Consider the following 12,034-nt stretch of genomic DNA (forward strand, 5'->3'; position numbering starts at 1 on the left):
GTGAATACACATAAAGTAATTGACATATATACTGATATTGTAAAGAGGTTTGACGTTTGTTTTGGTTTTGTTTTCACGGCGGGCTTCTCAAGAGAGAACGTGCGAGAAAACGAGCTACTTTGGGTTTAGGAAGAGGGCGGTAAATGTCGGCGTGATAGAAAGCAAGTGCTTACCCTGGTCGTTAAAAAAGGAGCTAATGAAACCCTCACTTAAAAAAAAAAAAAAAAAAAGAAAAACGTTCGACGAGGAATCGAACCATCGACCTACAAAACAGTAAACGGACGCGTTAACAAACAGCTATGTCGGCGGGCGGGGTTTGAGGCGCCTAAAACAACTCTATACTTACGTAAGTTGTCAACGAATATTGTTGCTTGTGTCTAGTCATCGCCTCCTTTAACGATGGTCTAGTTTATGCTGCATTTTTGAAATTCTGGCTGTCCTAACGCTTATTTCTCACGCACCGGTCTTGCAGACGAGGCCGCATTGCTAGCGCTGCAAGCGATTGAGCCAAAGCTCCATTTTTTGACTCAAGAAAAGCTATCGCAGTCAACCCGACCTTTTCTGCGCAAGCCACGGCAGCCACGAAATAAATGGAGTGTGCCGTTAGAATTATGGCGTTGATAACGCTTGTTTGACCGGCACCGTCTTGCAGACAAGCAACGTCGCTCTAATACTACAAGCGATGTCACTCCTGGCATGTCAGGCGCATCAAACCCATCGTGTAAAACGACTGCTAACAGTGCGAAAACCTCTGAGTTTGTAACAAGTGGGGATTTGCGGTGGCGGCGACGTAATAGGTACAGCAAGCAGGTAGGCAGAACAGCAGCGTAGGGTTACAACCTTTCCCCGAAAAAAAAAAACGGGCCTTCCGGGGGGGGGGGGGGAGGGGGGATTGTGTTGAAAAAAGACGCCATGTTTTTTAACATGCAGTGCCATTTATTGTAGTGTTTTCTTAGAGAGAATTCAACATAACGTTTGTACTGAAAGAGATTGAGAGCTTGGTTAATCGCTCTGCATGTGCTTCACTGAAAAGTAACCGCAATTGCTGACCGCGGCGGTAGAATTTCGTTATTTTGTTCTTCCCTTAGGTCCCCCTCCATCTGAGGCAGCGCGCTCGCCCGCGTATTTTCTCTGCTCGCGTGTCTTTGCGCAGCTTGTCGACATAGGCGTGCGCAGAGTTCTCAATTTGGGGGGGCAAAGTCTTACCGCTGCGCCCCCCCCCCCCCCCTAGAGCAACTCCCGACCTCTTCTCACTAAAGGCCTTGCGGTGCGAACGCAGTGCAAAGAGGGATGGTTATAAAATTTTTATTTCAATGTGATGGAATTGCAACACACAAAATATTTCTGAGCAGAAATTTTACTTTCATGTGTTACATCGGCAAGGCATGGGGCAAATTTGGCGCCCCCTTCAGATGATTAGGGGGGGCGGCCGCCCCCCCTGCCCCCCCTGTGCGCACGCCTATGCTTGTCGACACGTATTTATCGTCTTAGTTGTTGAATTGACGCTTATAAAACGCCAAAACGGGCATAATCACGGCACAAAAGCCAAAAAACCGGCTGATGACGGCTGGTTTTAGATATGGACCGGAAACCGGCCCGCTGTTTAAAAAACCGGTCGGGCCGGTCCAAAACCAGGAAGGTGGCAACCCTACGGCAGCGACGAGCGAAAATGATTTTACACGACCGCCCCCGTCGGCCTGCGCAAAAAAGGAAGATAGAACCCCTGCATACACGCCCTCGAAGAAAGCTGTACAGCCGATTCAGTTTGTTGTGGACGAAGAGCAACCGAGGCTGCAGCCACAAACGATTGCGCTTGCCGCGGTATGAGCCAAAGCATATCTTCACATAGTTATGTTATCGTCCGTCTGACTGTTACTTACTGAAGGGAAAATTCAGAACACAAACGTTGACGTCTAGCGTCTATGCCAGACATAGACGCTGCTGTTTAGGCCCTAAAAACCACCTTCAGGGCGTCTGTCGGTTCTGTCTGATGGCGCGATCGCGCCGCTGATTACGAACGAGGCGTCTGTTGGCGTTGACTTATCGTGTTGGCGAGCCGGTAAACGCCATCACGGTTAAACTCCCTGTTGGAAGACTACGCTGTTGGGACGATAGAGTGCCGACAGAGCTTCTTATTGGCCCCACAAACGCCATCAAGGTTAAACTCCCTGTTGGAAGACTAGGCTATTGGAACGATAGAGTGCCGACAGAACTTCGTATTGGCCCCACAGGCGTGCTGTGAGCCCAACAAGAAAGTCTTGTTGGAATTTTTGCCCGGGGCATAATAATATGGGAACAAATTCTTAGGTAAATTCGATTTCGTTGAGGACACCGATGCCTCGCGTAAAAGTTTTATTTATAGGACTACAAGAGGCATTTTGTAGCCTTTCCTTCCCGTGCACCCAGACATCGAAACGAACCTTGTGATACACTCGAAGCAGTAGATTAGTGCAGAGTGGAATTTAAACATTCAGCACGTTTTGTTCAATTTACGAACAGCAATTTTAGAGCCTTTCCCCTGGTCTATGTGGAGAGTTCATATTTATTCTCTCAACGGGCGGTGAAATAGTGCAATGTGCGGTTTAAACATTCAGCCTGTTTTTGTGCAATTTTGCATGCCTGCATTCACACACCGTTCTTTTAGGCACCCTAACGTAAGGTGCCGTGGTAACACCCCAATCGAGAAGAAATACTTTTTAGCACCCCTTTAACGGTCGTAGCACCCTATGAAACTGTTGATTACACCCCTGAATTTTGGCACCCTCGAGGTGGGGTGCCCGAGCAATATTTGGGTGCTTGAAAGGTGCAAAAAGGGTGCAAAATGTTCAGTACACTCTCCTTGCACCTTAAAGGGTGTAAAAATGTTAAGATTTACACCCCTTAATATGTGGCACCCTCATGATTGGGTGCCGGAGCAATGTTTTAGTCCTTAAAAGGTGCAAAAAGGGTGCAAAATGTTGAGTGCACCTTTTTAGCACCTTTAAGGGTGTTAAAAAGTTTAGTGTGTAGAACATAGAAGAATATTCTAGGCTGCTTACGCTAGTTCGGAACGCTTTCCCTATGAGAAGAAATAACACATGCTGCACAGAAAGAATGAACGGAACACGCGCCTCTCTTCCCACACAGACAACACCGATAACACAGACGGGCGAAGCCGGGCTGCAAAAGCAAAACACAAATAAACAAACCCAATGCATGGTTCGCGGCAATATCATTAAAAATGTTTTTTGAGAAATTTCAAAGCTTTCTGGAAGCGGGCCCTCACATTGGTTACACTTAAATTGGGAGCAAAAAAGGTGCGCTGTCTTCAAGTTACAACAAAATAGAAGTGTGCTTCAAGAAACACAAAATAAATCAGCAAAATTCTCCAAGAAAATTGGGAAATATCTACATTCCTGAATTTAAGCCCCACTCCTACTTCTCGAAAGACATCTCGATCCACAATGATACTCTTTTTCTTTGCCGTCTAACAGAAAGCGCTGCAACCCCTCCGTTTGAAATTATCAGGTTGACTATGATTTCGTTTTTCTTAGTTAAAATTAAAAAAATGCAATAAATTTTTAGAACTTCAGAATAATATTTCCTCAGGCATTATTTGAGAAAATATCACGCAAATTATATTCAATATTTTTTAATTCGCATCGAAAAGTGAGTTGTTTTTAGAGATTATCATTTTTCTGCGCTCTTCATACAGCCGCATGTTGTAAAGCATGTTTTATACGGAAATGAGCAGGGTAAAAAAGTTTAGCGCCCCTCGTAAACAAGGCGAAAAACTTTGAGCTTACATGTTTAGCCAATGTATGAACAAAAATGTTTCAAAAGTGCCCTTTTTGAACGTCCTTGTTTTCCCTAGTAGTTTTCTAACTATTTTTCAAGAAAAATACAAGTACTAATTCAATTCTGGTCAATTCAATAGGAAAGTGGGCAATTATTTGGGCAAGATATTATGAATATTCGGGAAATTTTCTCTTTTGTTTTGCAGGTGTTCAAAGTTTCTACACCATGAACTTACACCATGAACCATGAAAGTAGTCCTGTCCAATAGCGTTTAAATATTTTTTTGCTACCCCATCTATGGGGTTTCTCGCCAAGAATGTCGGGATCATGGTAAGAATACAATATACTAGGCAAATTAAAAGATTTATGCCAAACAAAAAATGGTCATATGGCACCACTTTGGCTGTCCTTATCTGGACATACCCTGTAGCATAAGATAGCTAATACAAATAATTCTAGCAAGAAAAGGGGGTTAATTCGTTCGCACTAGAAATTGTCACTTGGTACCATGTTATCGCAGACATAATTTTGAATAAAAGCTAGGCCAGCACAAGCTTTGTTGTTTAGATATAAGATACACCCCGTGTCCCTCCTCCACCCGCGGATACAAAGGTCCCAGAATAGGAAATAGCGCTCACATAGTGTAGCGGAGTCTCAGTGAAACGAGGTGTTTTGCTATGAGCGAGGCGAATGCTGTCATTATGCTTGATGTTAGAAATTGCCTATAAAGTGCTGAATAGTTAGAATGAAATTGAGCGGGAAAGACCTAGCACCGACCACAATTTCTGACACCGTGGTGCTACGCTCACGGGGCTGCTGCGCGTTTTGGCGGCTCAACCGGGTGGCGTTTCCTCCTCCGTCCAGATTACAAGATGGCGTATGATCACGCAACTCTGGCTCACTATGAGAGCTGTATAGAGGAACTCTAACTGCAAGGTTAGCACTTGGACCTGCAGCGACACCTGGCGTCATTATCACCACGTGGGTATCTTTATCTTCTACGAAGAGCGCACCCTTGGATACAGGCGATGCTGTCTTAGAAAAGAGTAGCAATCTCACAGTCCACTCATCCGGCGACAGCTGAGATGGCCGTTTACAGAGCGCGAGATGTGCTTTGATAAGGGGGACGCCGTCAATCCTGCCATCGACGAAAAGGAGGCTCACTCGAGTGTCCTCTCCCGCGTACTGCGTCACCATTACTCTTGCGAATTACTCTTGCCCCATTTTATAAATAATTTTCGCAATGTATTTTTCGCCCTTAATTAAAAATGTTTTGTGTTGAATATGGTTGCCTGAACCATTCGTTGTCACATTTCTTGAGGAGATTACCAAAATTTGACGTTGCTCTTGGTGTTTATGGTGATAGCCGATACATCGACTGCTACACTCAAATTTGGTGTTTCTTTCTCATTTGGTACTGCTTGCCCGTAAATATGAGTGGTCATGATTCTAACTGTGGAACATCGTGGTATTGTTCTAAGTAGCAATTGGTTGCAGCAGAAAGGGCCTTTCTTTTTATGCAATTCTTTTTAATTTATTTTTGGGAGAGTTGCATGCTTGAAGTTGTATAGTTTGAACAACTCACTGGAAAAAATATCTGGGGGCGGTTCAGCGGAAAACACAACCCTGGCATAAATTATCTCAATCTGACAATTTAGAGCTCAACCAGGTCAAAGGTAGTTGGCTAAGGGGCATGAAACAGACATACCTCAGTTAAAATATATTGTCATTGAAAGATTAGTTTTCCAGCTGGAAAAGAGTGCACGAAGCTTTCGGTGTACGTTGTAACAGCACCTGTACAACCCTGAAACTTCATGTTATACAACTTCATGTTTCCACGTGCCCTATTGCAGCGGTCCGCTTTGCCCCGAGGCAAAGTGCTCGGTGGTTCCAGCGTTCTCAACTTCATGCTTTACACTCGGGGGAGCCGCCATGATTATGATCGCTGGTCGGAAGAGTACGGCGCAACTGGGTGGAGCTACCAAGACGTGCTGCAACACTTCAAGGAAATCGAGGATTATCGTGTTGCAACACCTGACGGTAAGCACCTTATATAACTAGAGATTTTGTATTGCTCAGTGTTTTAAGTCCTACGCACTTCAAACTCATCCACTGGAATAAAAACAGCGTGTGAAGATTCTCTCCCCGCACTTTCCGTATGGTATCAATGATACTTCTTCGTTGAACGGTTGTGGCTTTTTTGTCATTTGGACACTTGACGCATGCAGGAACCCTCCCTCCGGAAGTAATAGTTTACGACTTCTTAGAATGCGTCTGAGGTTGTAATAAGTTGTGCATGTAGAAAAATGTTATTTTTCGCGACACACACGTCTTTGGGTACCTGTTTCTACTTCGGCGGCATTGATAAGCCTCTCCGTGTTTTGAGTGACCTCAGCGCCATAGGAAGCAGTTCTCACCCACATAATAGGGAACATGCGAAGTGAAATGAAAGTGAAGCGAAGTGAAACTAGGACACGTGCGCAGCCTGCATTATTTCCACTGATACCGGATTTTATATCCTTGAATCGGTCAATGTACTGATAAGGAGCATCAGGATTTTATAAAAAAAAATTGCTTGCGACATCTTTTCGAGAAAAAACTTTCAGAACTTGCAGAGGTGCAGAAAAATATCCAAAATATCCTCATGTCGCTGTGGACGAGGATACAGGTTTCATTTTGGGCCGCGGTGGCTGCTTTTCTGCTTTAGGAGTGAGACGAGGGAGCCCAGCTCTGGGCGATGGTCCCCCCCCCCCCTCCCGTCGTCTGTCTACCAGGCACACACAACTATGGGTCTATTGTGGCCATCAGAGCAAGCACAGCGGCGGCACCTGAGTACCAGTTCCTCGGCTTCTCATCAGTTTTCCCAAAGCTCGCTAACTGCTATGATAACAGAAGTCGTAGACAAGCAAAACACCGTTGCTCACTGTCAGTGTTTCTAATGTCGAAATTCCTCGAAAGTATAATTGACAAGTGATACAAAGCTAAAAACCTGAGAACTCGATAACAACTATTAGAAATAAAAGTGAGTGCCTAGCAACAAGTCATTAACCTTCCACCCAAATCGGCATGTTCAATCTGAACATGAAGGCTGTTGTACAGTTGCGGGTCAGATGGCCAACAGATCATGGCTGCACGTTCATGATGTGCACGATACAGATCGAAGACGACGAAAGTGGGAGAAGGTGCATTTTACTTGAACATGATGAACGATGAACGGACGCGGTACACAAGCACAGAAAACACATAGAAGTCAAACGGTGCCCCGATGCGTTCGCTACGCAGGGCATCGAAGGACAGCACTTCCCGATTGGATTTGGCAATGGCGTCGGGTCGGTGACGCTCGCTGTTAGGGCGCGCTGGGGGACCGTGAGGATGTGCTGCCACGGGTGCGTTCCACCCATCCTCGCTGTTTTGCTCCAGCATCGTGGGTCGCCCGTTGAGATCTAGTCGCACCCGGGATGGCGATATTTTGTTCCAAGAGAGGCACAAAACCGGTACTTTCGGCTCGATGCAAAACGATTGTGTTGGTATGCTGCGCCCCACCTTTAAACCGACGTAAAAGATTCCGAACCTATTTTACTTTCGAACGTGCAGACTTAAGCTAAGAGAACATTTTACAAGAAAAATTTGCGGGCGTTTGGGAAAAAAATATTGGCATCGCTGGGGCTCGAACACGGGGCGTTAGTTGGGAAACCTTACGAATATACCACTACGCTACTGAGTCAGAACAGCGGAGCTCTTTTAGCAGTTTCACAGAAGAATACGAGTGTTGCAAGCGAAGCAGTAGATGATGCTTGGTGCTCACCGTAAAAGCAGTAATTGCACCCACGGGAAAACGTAATCTCAACCCAAAATGTCGCTCTACGGCTGTTCGTCCACCTCTGGGCTCGAATTATTGCCGTTCCGCGAGCAGCATTCGATGAAGATGGTGCCCTCGAGAGCAGCCCCTCGTTTCGAGCACTTGTTCCTCCACACTCCCCGGTCGTTGTGCGCATACGTGCCACCCGAGCCCCGCTGCTGTCGGTGATGGTAGCTGCGAACCGATGGCGAGCTCGGCTGGCCGTGTCGGTGATGAGATGATCATGGCGCTCGTGACGACGGCACTCATCACAGTCGTCACGCCTTGCCGAAGAAATTGGTTCGGGAAAAAGAACTTGACGGGAGATGAGCCCCGGGGCACCAGGTAAGAAGGAACAGTGGCGCTTTATCGCCACACACTTTAAAAAAGAACAAGTAAAATACTATATTCAGCTTTGTAGCGTGCGCAGAGAATATAAAAAGCCCATACAGGATTGCGCCAACCCACAAAACCGGGTAAATGTTGAGACGCTGCACCACTGACTGGGTGATCAAGGCGCTTATTGGGTAGGAAGCCAACGGGGCCGAACAGACTTTCACAACATGGCCGCCGTCGGCGGTGCTCTGGCGACGTGTGCTGGCAGGTTACTGTCCGAAACTGAGCCCTGCGCTTGTATTCAACCAAAGCCGATTTTTTGTATGTTTCTGAGCAGAGTATCACGGCACCGGTGGCGAGGTAACCATAAACTATGCCAACGCTCGCACGAGGCTCAGCGACTCCTTCTTGGCGGCGTGCAATGAGTCCGGCTATCCCTACGTGGACTACAACGGACGTACGATGTCAGGTAACCGATATTTATAATTTAGAGGAAAACTTGACGACATGTCACCACAATGTCTGAGTTCCGCAGTTTGTTACTACTTTACTGTACGAAAGCGAACTTTTACGGATTTGCTTTTTCCACTGCACGAAGGCTGCTCCCGGCCCCAGACTAACACGAAGGATGGAGCGCGAGTCAGCGCAAGCACGGCCTTCATTCAGCCCATCATTGGGACGCGAAAGAATCTCCACGTGGTCCTCTTAAGCCAAGTCACCAAGGTAAGATGGGCGACTATCCCAGTGGTGCGAGACAGCGTGTGAAGTCTGAAACTACGTGCTCGTTCACCGGACGCTCTGAATTCGCTGTATTTTGACTAATTAAGCCATACCTTTGAATGTTTTGGTGCACATGATGATGCTAGAAATTTCGCACCGTCGCTGCTGTTGCGTTTGTGTGAATCCACATACCGTATAGTTTCGTAGCCAAGGACGATACAGGTTTCTTTAACGAACAAAGTGTATTGGAGCGAACTTCTGCACCGCTAAAGAAAGGCGAAGGAGCAGTGTACACATTGTCGTGCACAGACGAGTGTCGGCGAATCGGATGCCGCGGCGTTTTCCCAGAAAATTTATCTTTCCCCATGATTATTTCCGGAACCATCGAATTAGATCGATAACTCCGACTGTCAGAGATGAACACACTAGTTTAGTGACGACAGGGTAAACATTCTTCCTATAAAATAAGATGGCCTGTGTGGCACACAAAAGAAAAAGCAGGGAACATGCGCTTCGTTTTGAAAACAGGTGCCTCCTTCCAAAATAAACTTATTTTTCAGCAGGTCACGATTGCCATTAAGAGACGCGTGCTCGTATTGTAACAACCGGAATCATTAAAACACTATTTGCTTGAATTCCGCTGTTTCACAGAGCAGATAAACACTTACCTTACTGTCCCATTCGAATGTCTTCGACTTCAACTAAAAACTTTAGTTCTTCTTTCTTCAGGTACTAGCAGCCTTGGCAAACCAAGCAAAGAAATTTACTTCCTCCTTCGCGAATACATTGTGGCCACGGGAAGTCTCATTTGCTAGCTGATTCGTACAATCACTTATCTTCCCGCGCCCCTACTGAGCGTATGTGTTGTTTTTTTCTATTACCCAACATTAAATTCCAATTTTAAAGAACACTTTCTAAATAATTAAACAAACCTCAAGCCACGGCCGATTCTCCTCAGTGGGTACGGGCCATTACCAAATGAAGATCAGAAAGCCCGGCGAAGCCGGAAGGTGGCAACAAAATGCCAACGTAAACAAAAACAGGACGCATGTTTTACGCCAATATCGATACCTGTCATTAATTTCTGCATTCGCCTATTCCTGAAAGCACACATTATTGGAACGAGTGCATCCCAGTGCTGGGGTAGAAGAAAGAGTTATGCAAAATGAATGCCTGAAACCCTAACACGCCTTCACACATTGCTCCAAACTGAAATATTCCCTTTCACACGCCTTCGGAAAATTCATCTGCCAGACGCAGCAAAAACGAGCGAAAAAGGCTAGTACACACGCTAAGGTGTAGTGAGCGTCGCCCAGCTCTGTATTATTATGAAGTGTGTTACTTGAGGGGTATAAGTTATTAACACTGAAATTCTTCTGCAGTAGCTAAAAGAAATAAACGTGCTTTTTGCGTAGGGAGCGGATACAGCTATTTCTCTACTTTATTATGATCAAGCGTTTGGAACTGACCTGAAACACGGTAATTTTGAAACGTTTACGGCGGAGCGGTGTTTGTCTACCCTAAAATACATTTTTCAGGTGAATATATTATTTTAGAAGATATGGGGAGAGGCGAGAGCTCCAGAGAATAAAGGGGGGCCCAAGTTCAGGAACCCATATTGAGCAGCAGTCTGCCTTGCCCTTGGGACCAAGTTTACTCGGTCCTTTAAGGCCGAATTGACCGGTGCTGCCCCCACCCCCTCCACGTATCTTATAGGGTTTTCGGGGTTTTCTTATTCTTCTAGAGCCATATCAGGCGCTTTTTTTGAAATTAGCCAGATCCAGAAACCTAAACTTAGTCGGATAAAACTGCAATAACAAGAAAAACTCGGCAACTTTCTCCTAAAAAGGGGGGTCAAGAAAACAGTTGCGATAGCGCCCATAAAACATGCACGCATATCGTAGTTCGCATCGAAAATGGGCCAGATCTTATTGTTGCACGGACCAAAATGAGCCGAGCCCATTCGCCCAATGGGAGTTTGGTTTTGGCTTGACTGTTCTGCTTCGTGGGTGCTTTCGGAAGTTTGTTTTCTTTTTCTGCTTTTCGGAGCTGGCTTATTATGAATTGAGACGGCAATTGGGAGATACCCGAAACATCTGTCTCCAGATGTCTGCGACGCAGTAAACGGAAGAAGTGAGTGAAATGAAACTGAGAGACGTGAAACAATCATTTCATTTCGTCTCCAAACTCCCTATGAAATAACTCTGGTTATATTTATTTTCTTTACTCCCATATTTACGATTTACATGCATAACTAAATAGCCGACGCTTACAGCCCTAGCAAATCTCCCCCTCCTCGTCTACCTCTGATAGTACGAACTACTTCATTAAGGTGAAGAAGTTATGAGCAGCCTTCTTGTGAAGCGTTTTGGAAATTCATGGCACAGGAATGGAGAAATTGCTTCCTCGGAGTGCCTTCGGTCGTGGCGAAGAAAATTATCCTAGGAAAGAATTCGAAAATACCTGTTAGTGGTGCCAAGATGACTCACCAGCTCTCCATCTAAGGTTATACTGTTCTTAAGGACCTACTGCATATTTTAATGCCTTGTCATCCAAAACTCAGTCGCACCATGCTTGAAAGCCAATTTAGAAGTTTTCATAAGAATTCCGGATCAATTTTAGAGTTTCGAAATAAATATAAGCCAAATACAATCTTACCACTGTAATGCTTAAATTCGCGGATTAATTTTTAATTACTTGTGGCCATAAACTTCTAACAGCTGCCATATATCATATAATACCTTTCGCGATGTTGCAGTTAGATGCGGTAACAAACTTCCGATTGTTGCTCAGATTCGCGTTAGTTGGATCTGGCTGATTTCGAAAAAAAAACTCCTCATATGGTCCGCCACTCCCAGGTTACGTGGAAAAGGGTGGACTTTGTTTGCATTGCCTGCAGTGTTTTTGTATGTTATTTGGAAACGTTATTGTCACGCTTGATTTATGAACAAAGGTGTTGTTTTGTCTTTGCCTTATGCCTGCGAAACATGGATTTTGAGCTTCTTGTCAGGATTGGCAAAGGCAAGGCCTGCCTACTGAGTTTGCAACAACGCTGCTCACCGTGCCTCAAAGCTGTCAGCGCCGTCTATAAGGAGGCAAATCCCACCAGTAAGGCGTAAACGTTCATGATGGGTCGATCGGCAGTGAAGGGAACTTCGTAGGGTAATTAGGGCGGAATAGAATGTGCTAACATAGATTAGGAGAGTTAAAGTAGATTAAGGTGAACGAACGTAGAGTACTGTGGATTGTGATGGTTTAACATTGATTAAAGTAAATTAAGATGGAGATGAATTACGGTATATTGAAGTGTACTGAGATAGTTTAGGACATTTTTTGTGCTGATTGCTGTAAATGAGTATGGAC

At 45.3% G+C, this 12,034-nt stretch overlaps 1 protein-coding gene across 2 annotated transcripts in view; it reads left to right on the forward strand.

Moving 5' to 3' along the window:
* Positions 1 to 12,034, forward strand: part of LOC144168915 (4-pyridoxate dehydrogenase-like) — a 56,481-nt gene that overhangs the window by 22,293 nt on the left and 22,154 nt on the right. For both annotated transcript variants that reach the window (XM_077697910.1, XM_077697911.1), the window contains exons 3-5: positions 5,631 to 5,817; positions 8,289 to 8,420; positions 8,550 to 8,674. In XM_077697910.1, coding sequence (XP_077554036.1) covers positions 5,631 to 5,817; positions 8,289 to 8,420; positions 8,550 to 8,674 — 444 coding nt within the window. The remainder of the gene's footprint in view (positions 1 to 5,630; positions 5,818 to 8,288; positions 8,421 to 8,549; positions 8,675 to 12,034) is intronic.

This window comes from Haemaphysalis longicornis, unplaced genomic scaffold (genome assembly GCF_048455015.1).
Source record: "Haemaphysalis longicornis isolate Haplotype H1 unplaced genomic scaffold, Haemaphysalis longicornis Haplotype H1 scaffold_2, whole genome shotgun sequence".
Classification (NCBI taxonomy): Eukaryota; Metazoa; Arthropoda; class Arachnida; order Ixodida; family Ixodidae; genus Haemaphysalis; species Haemaphysalis longicornis.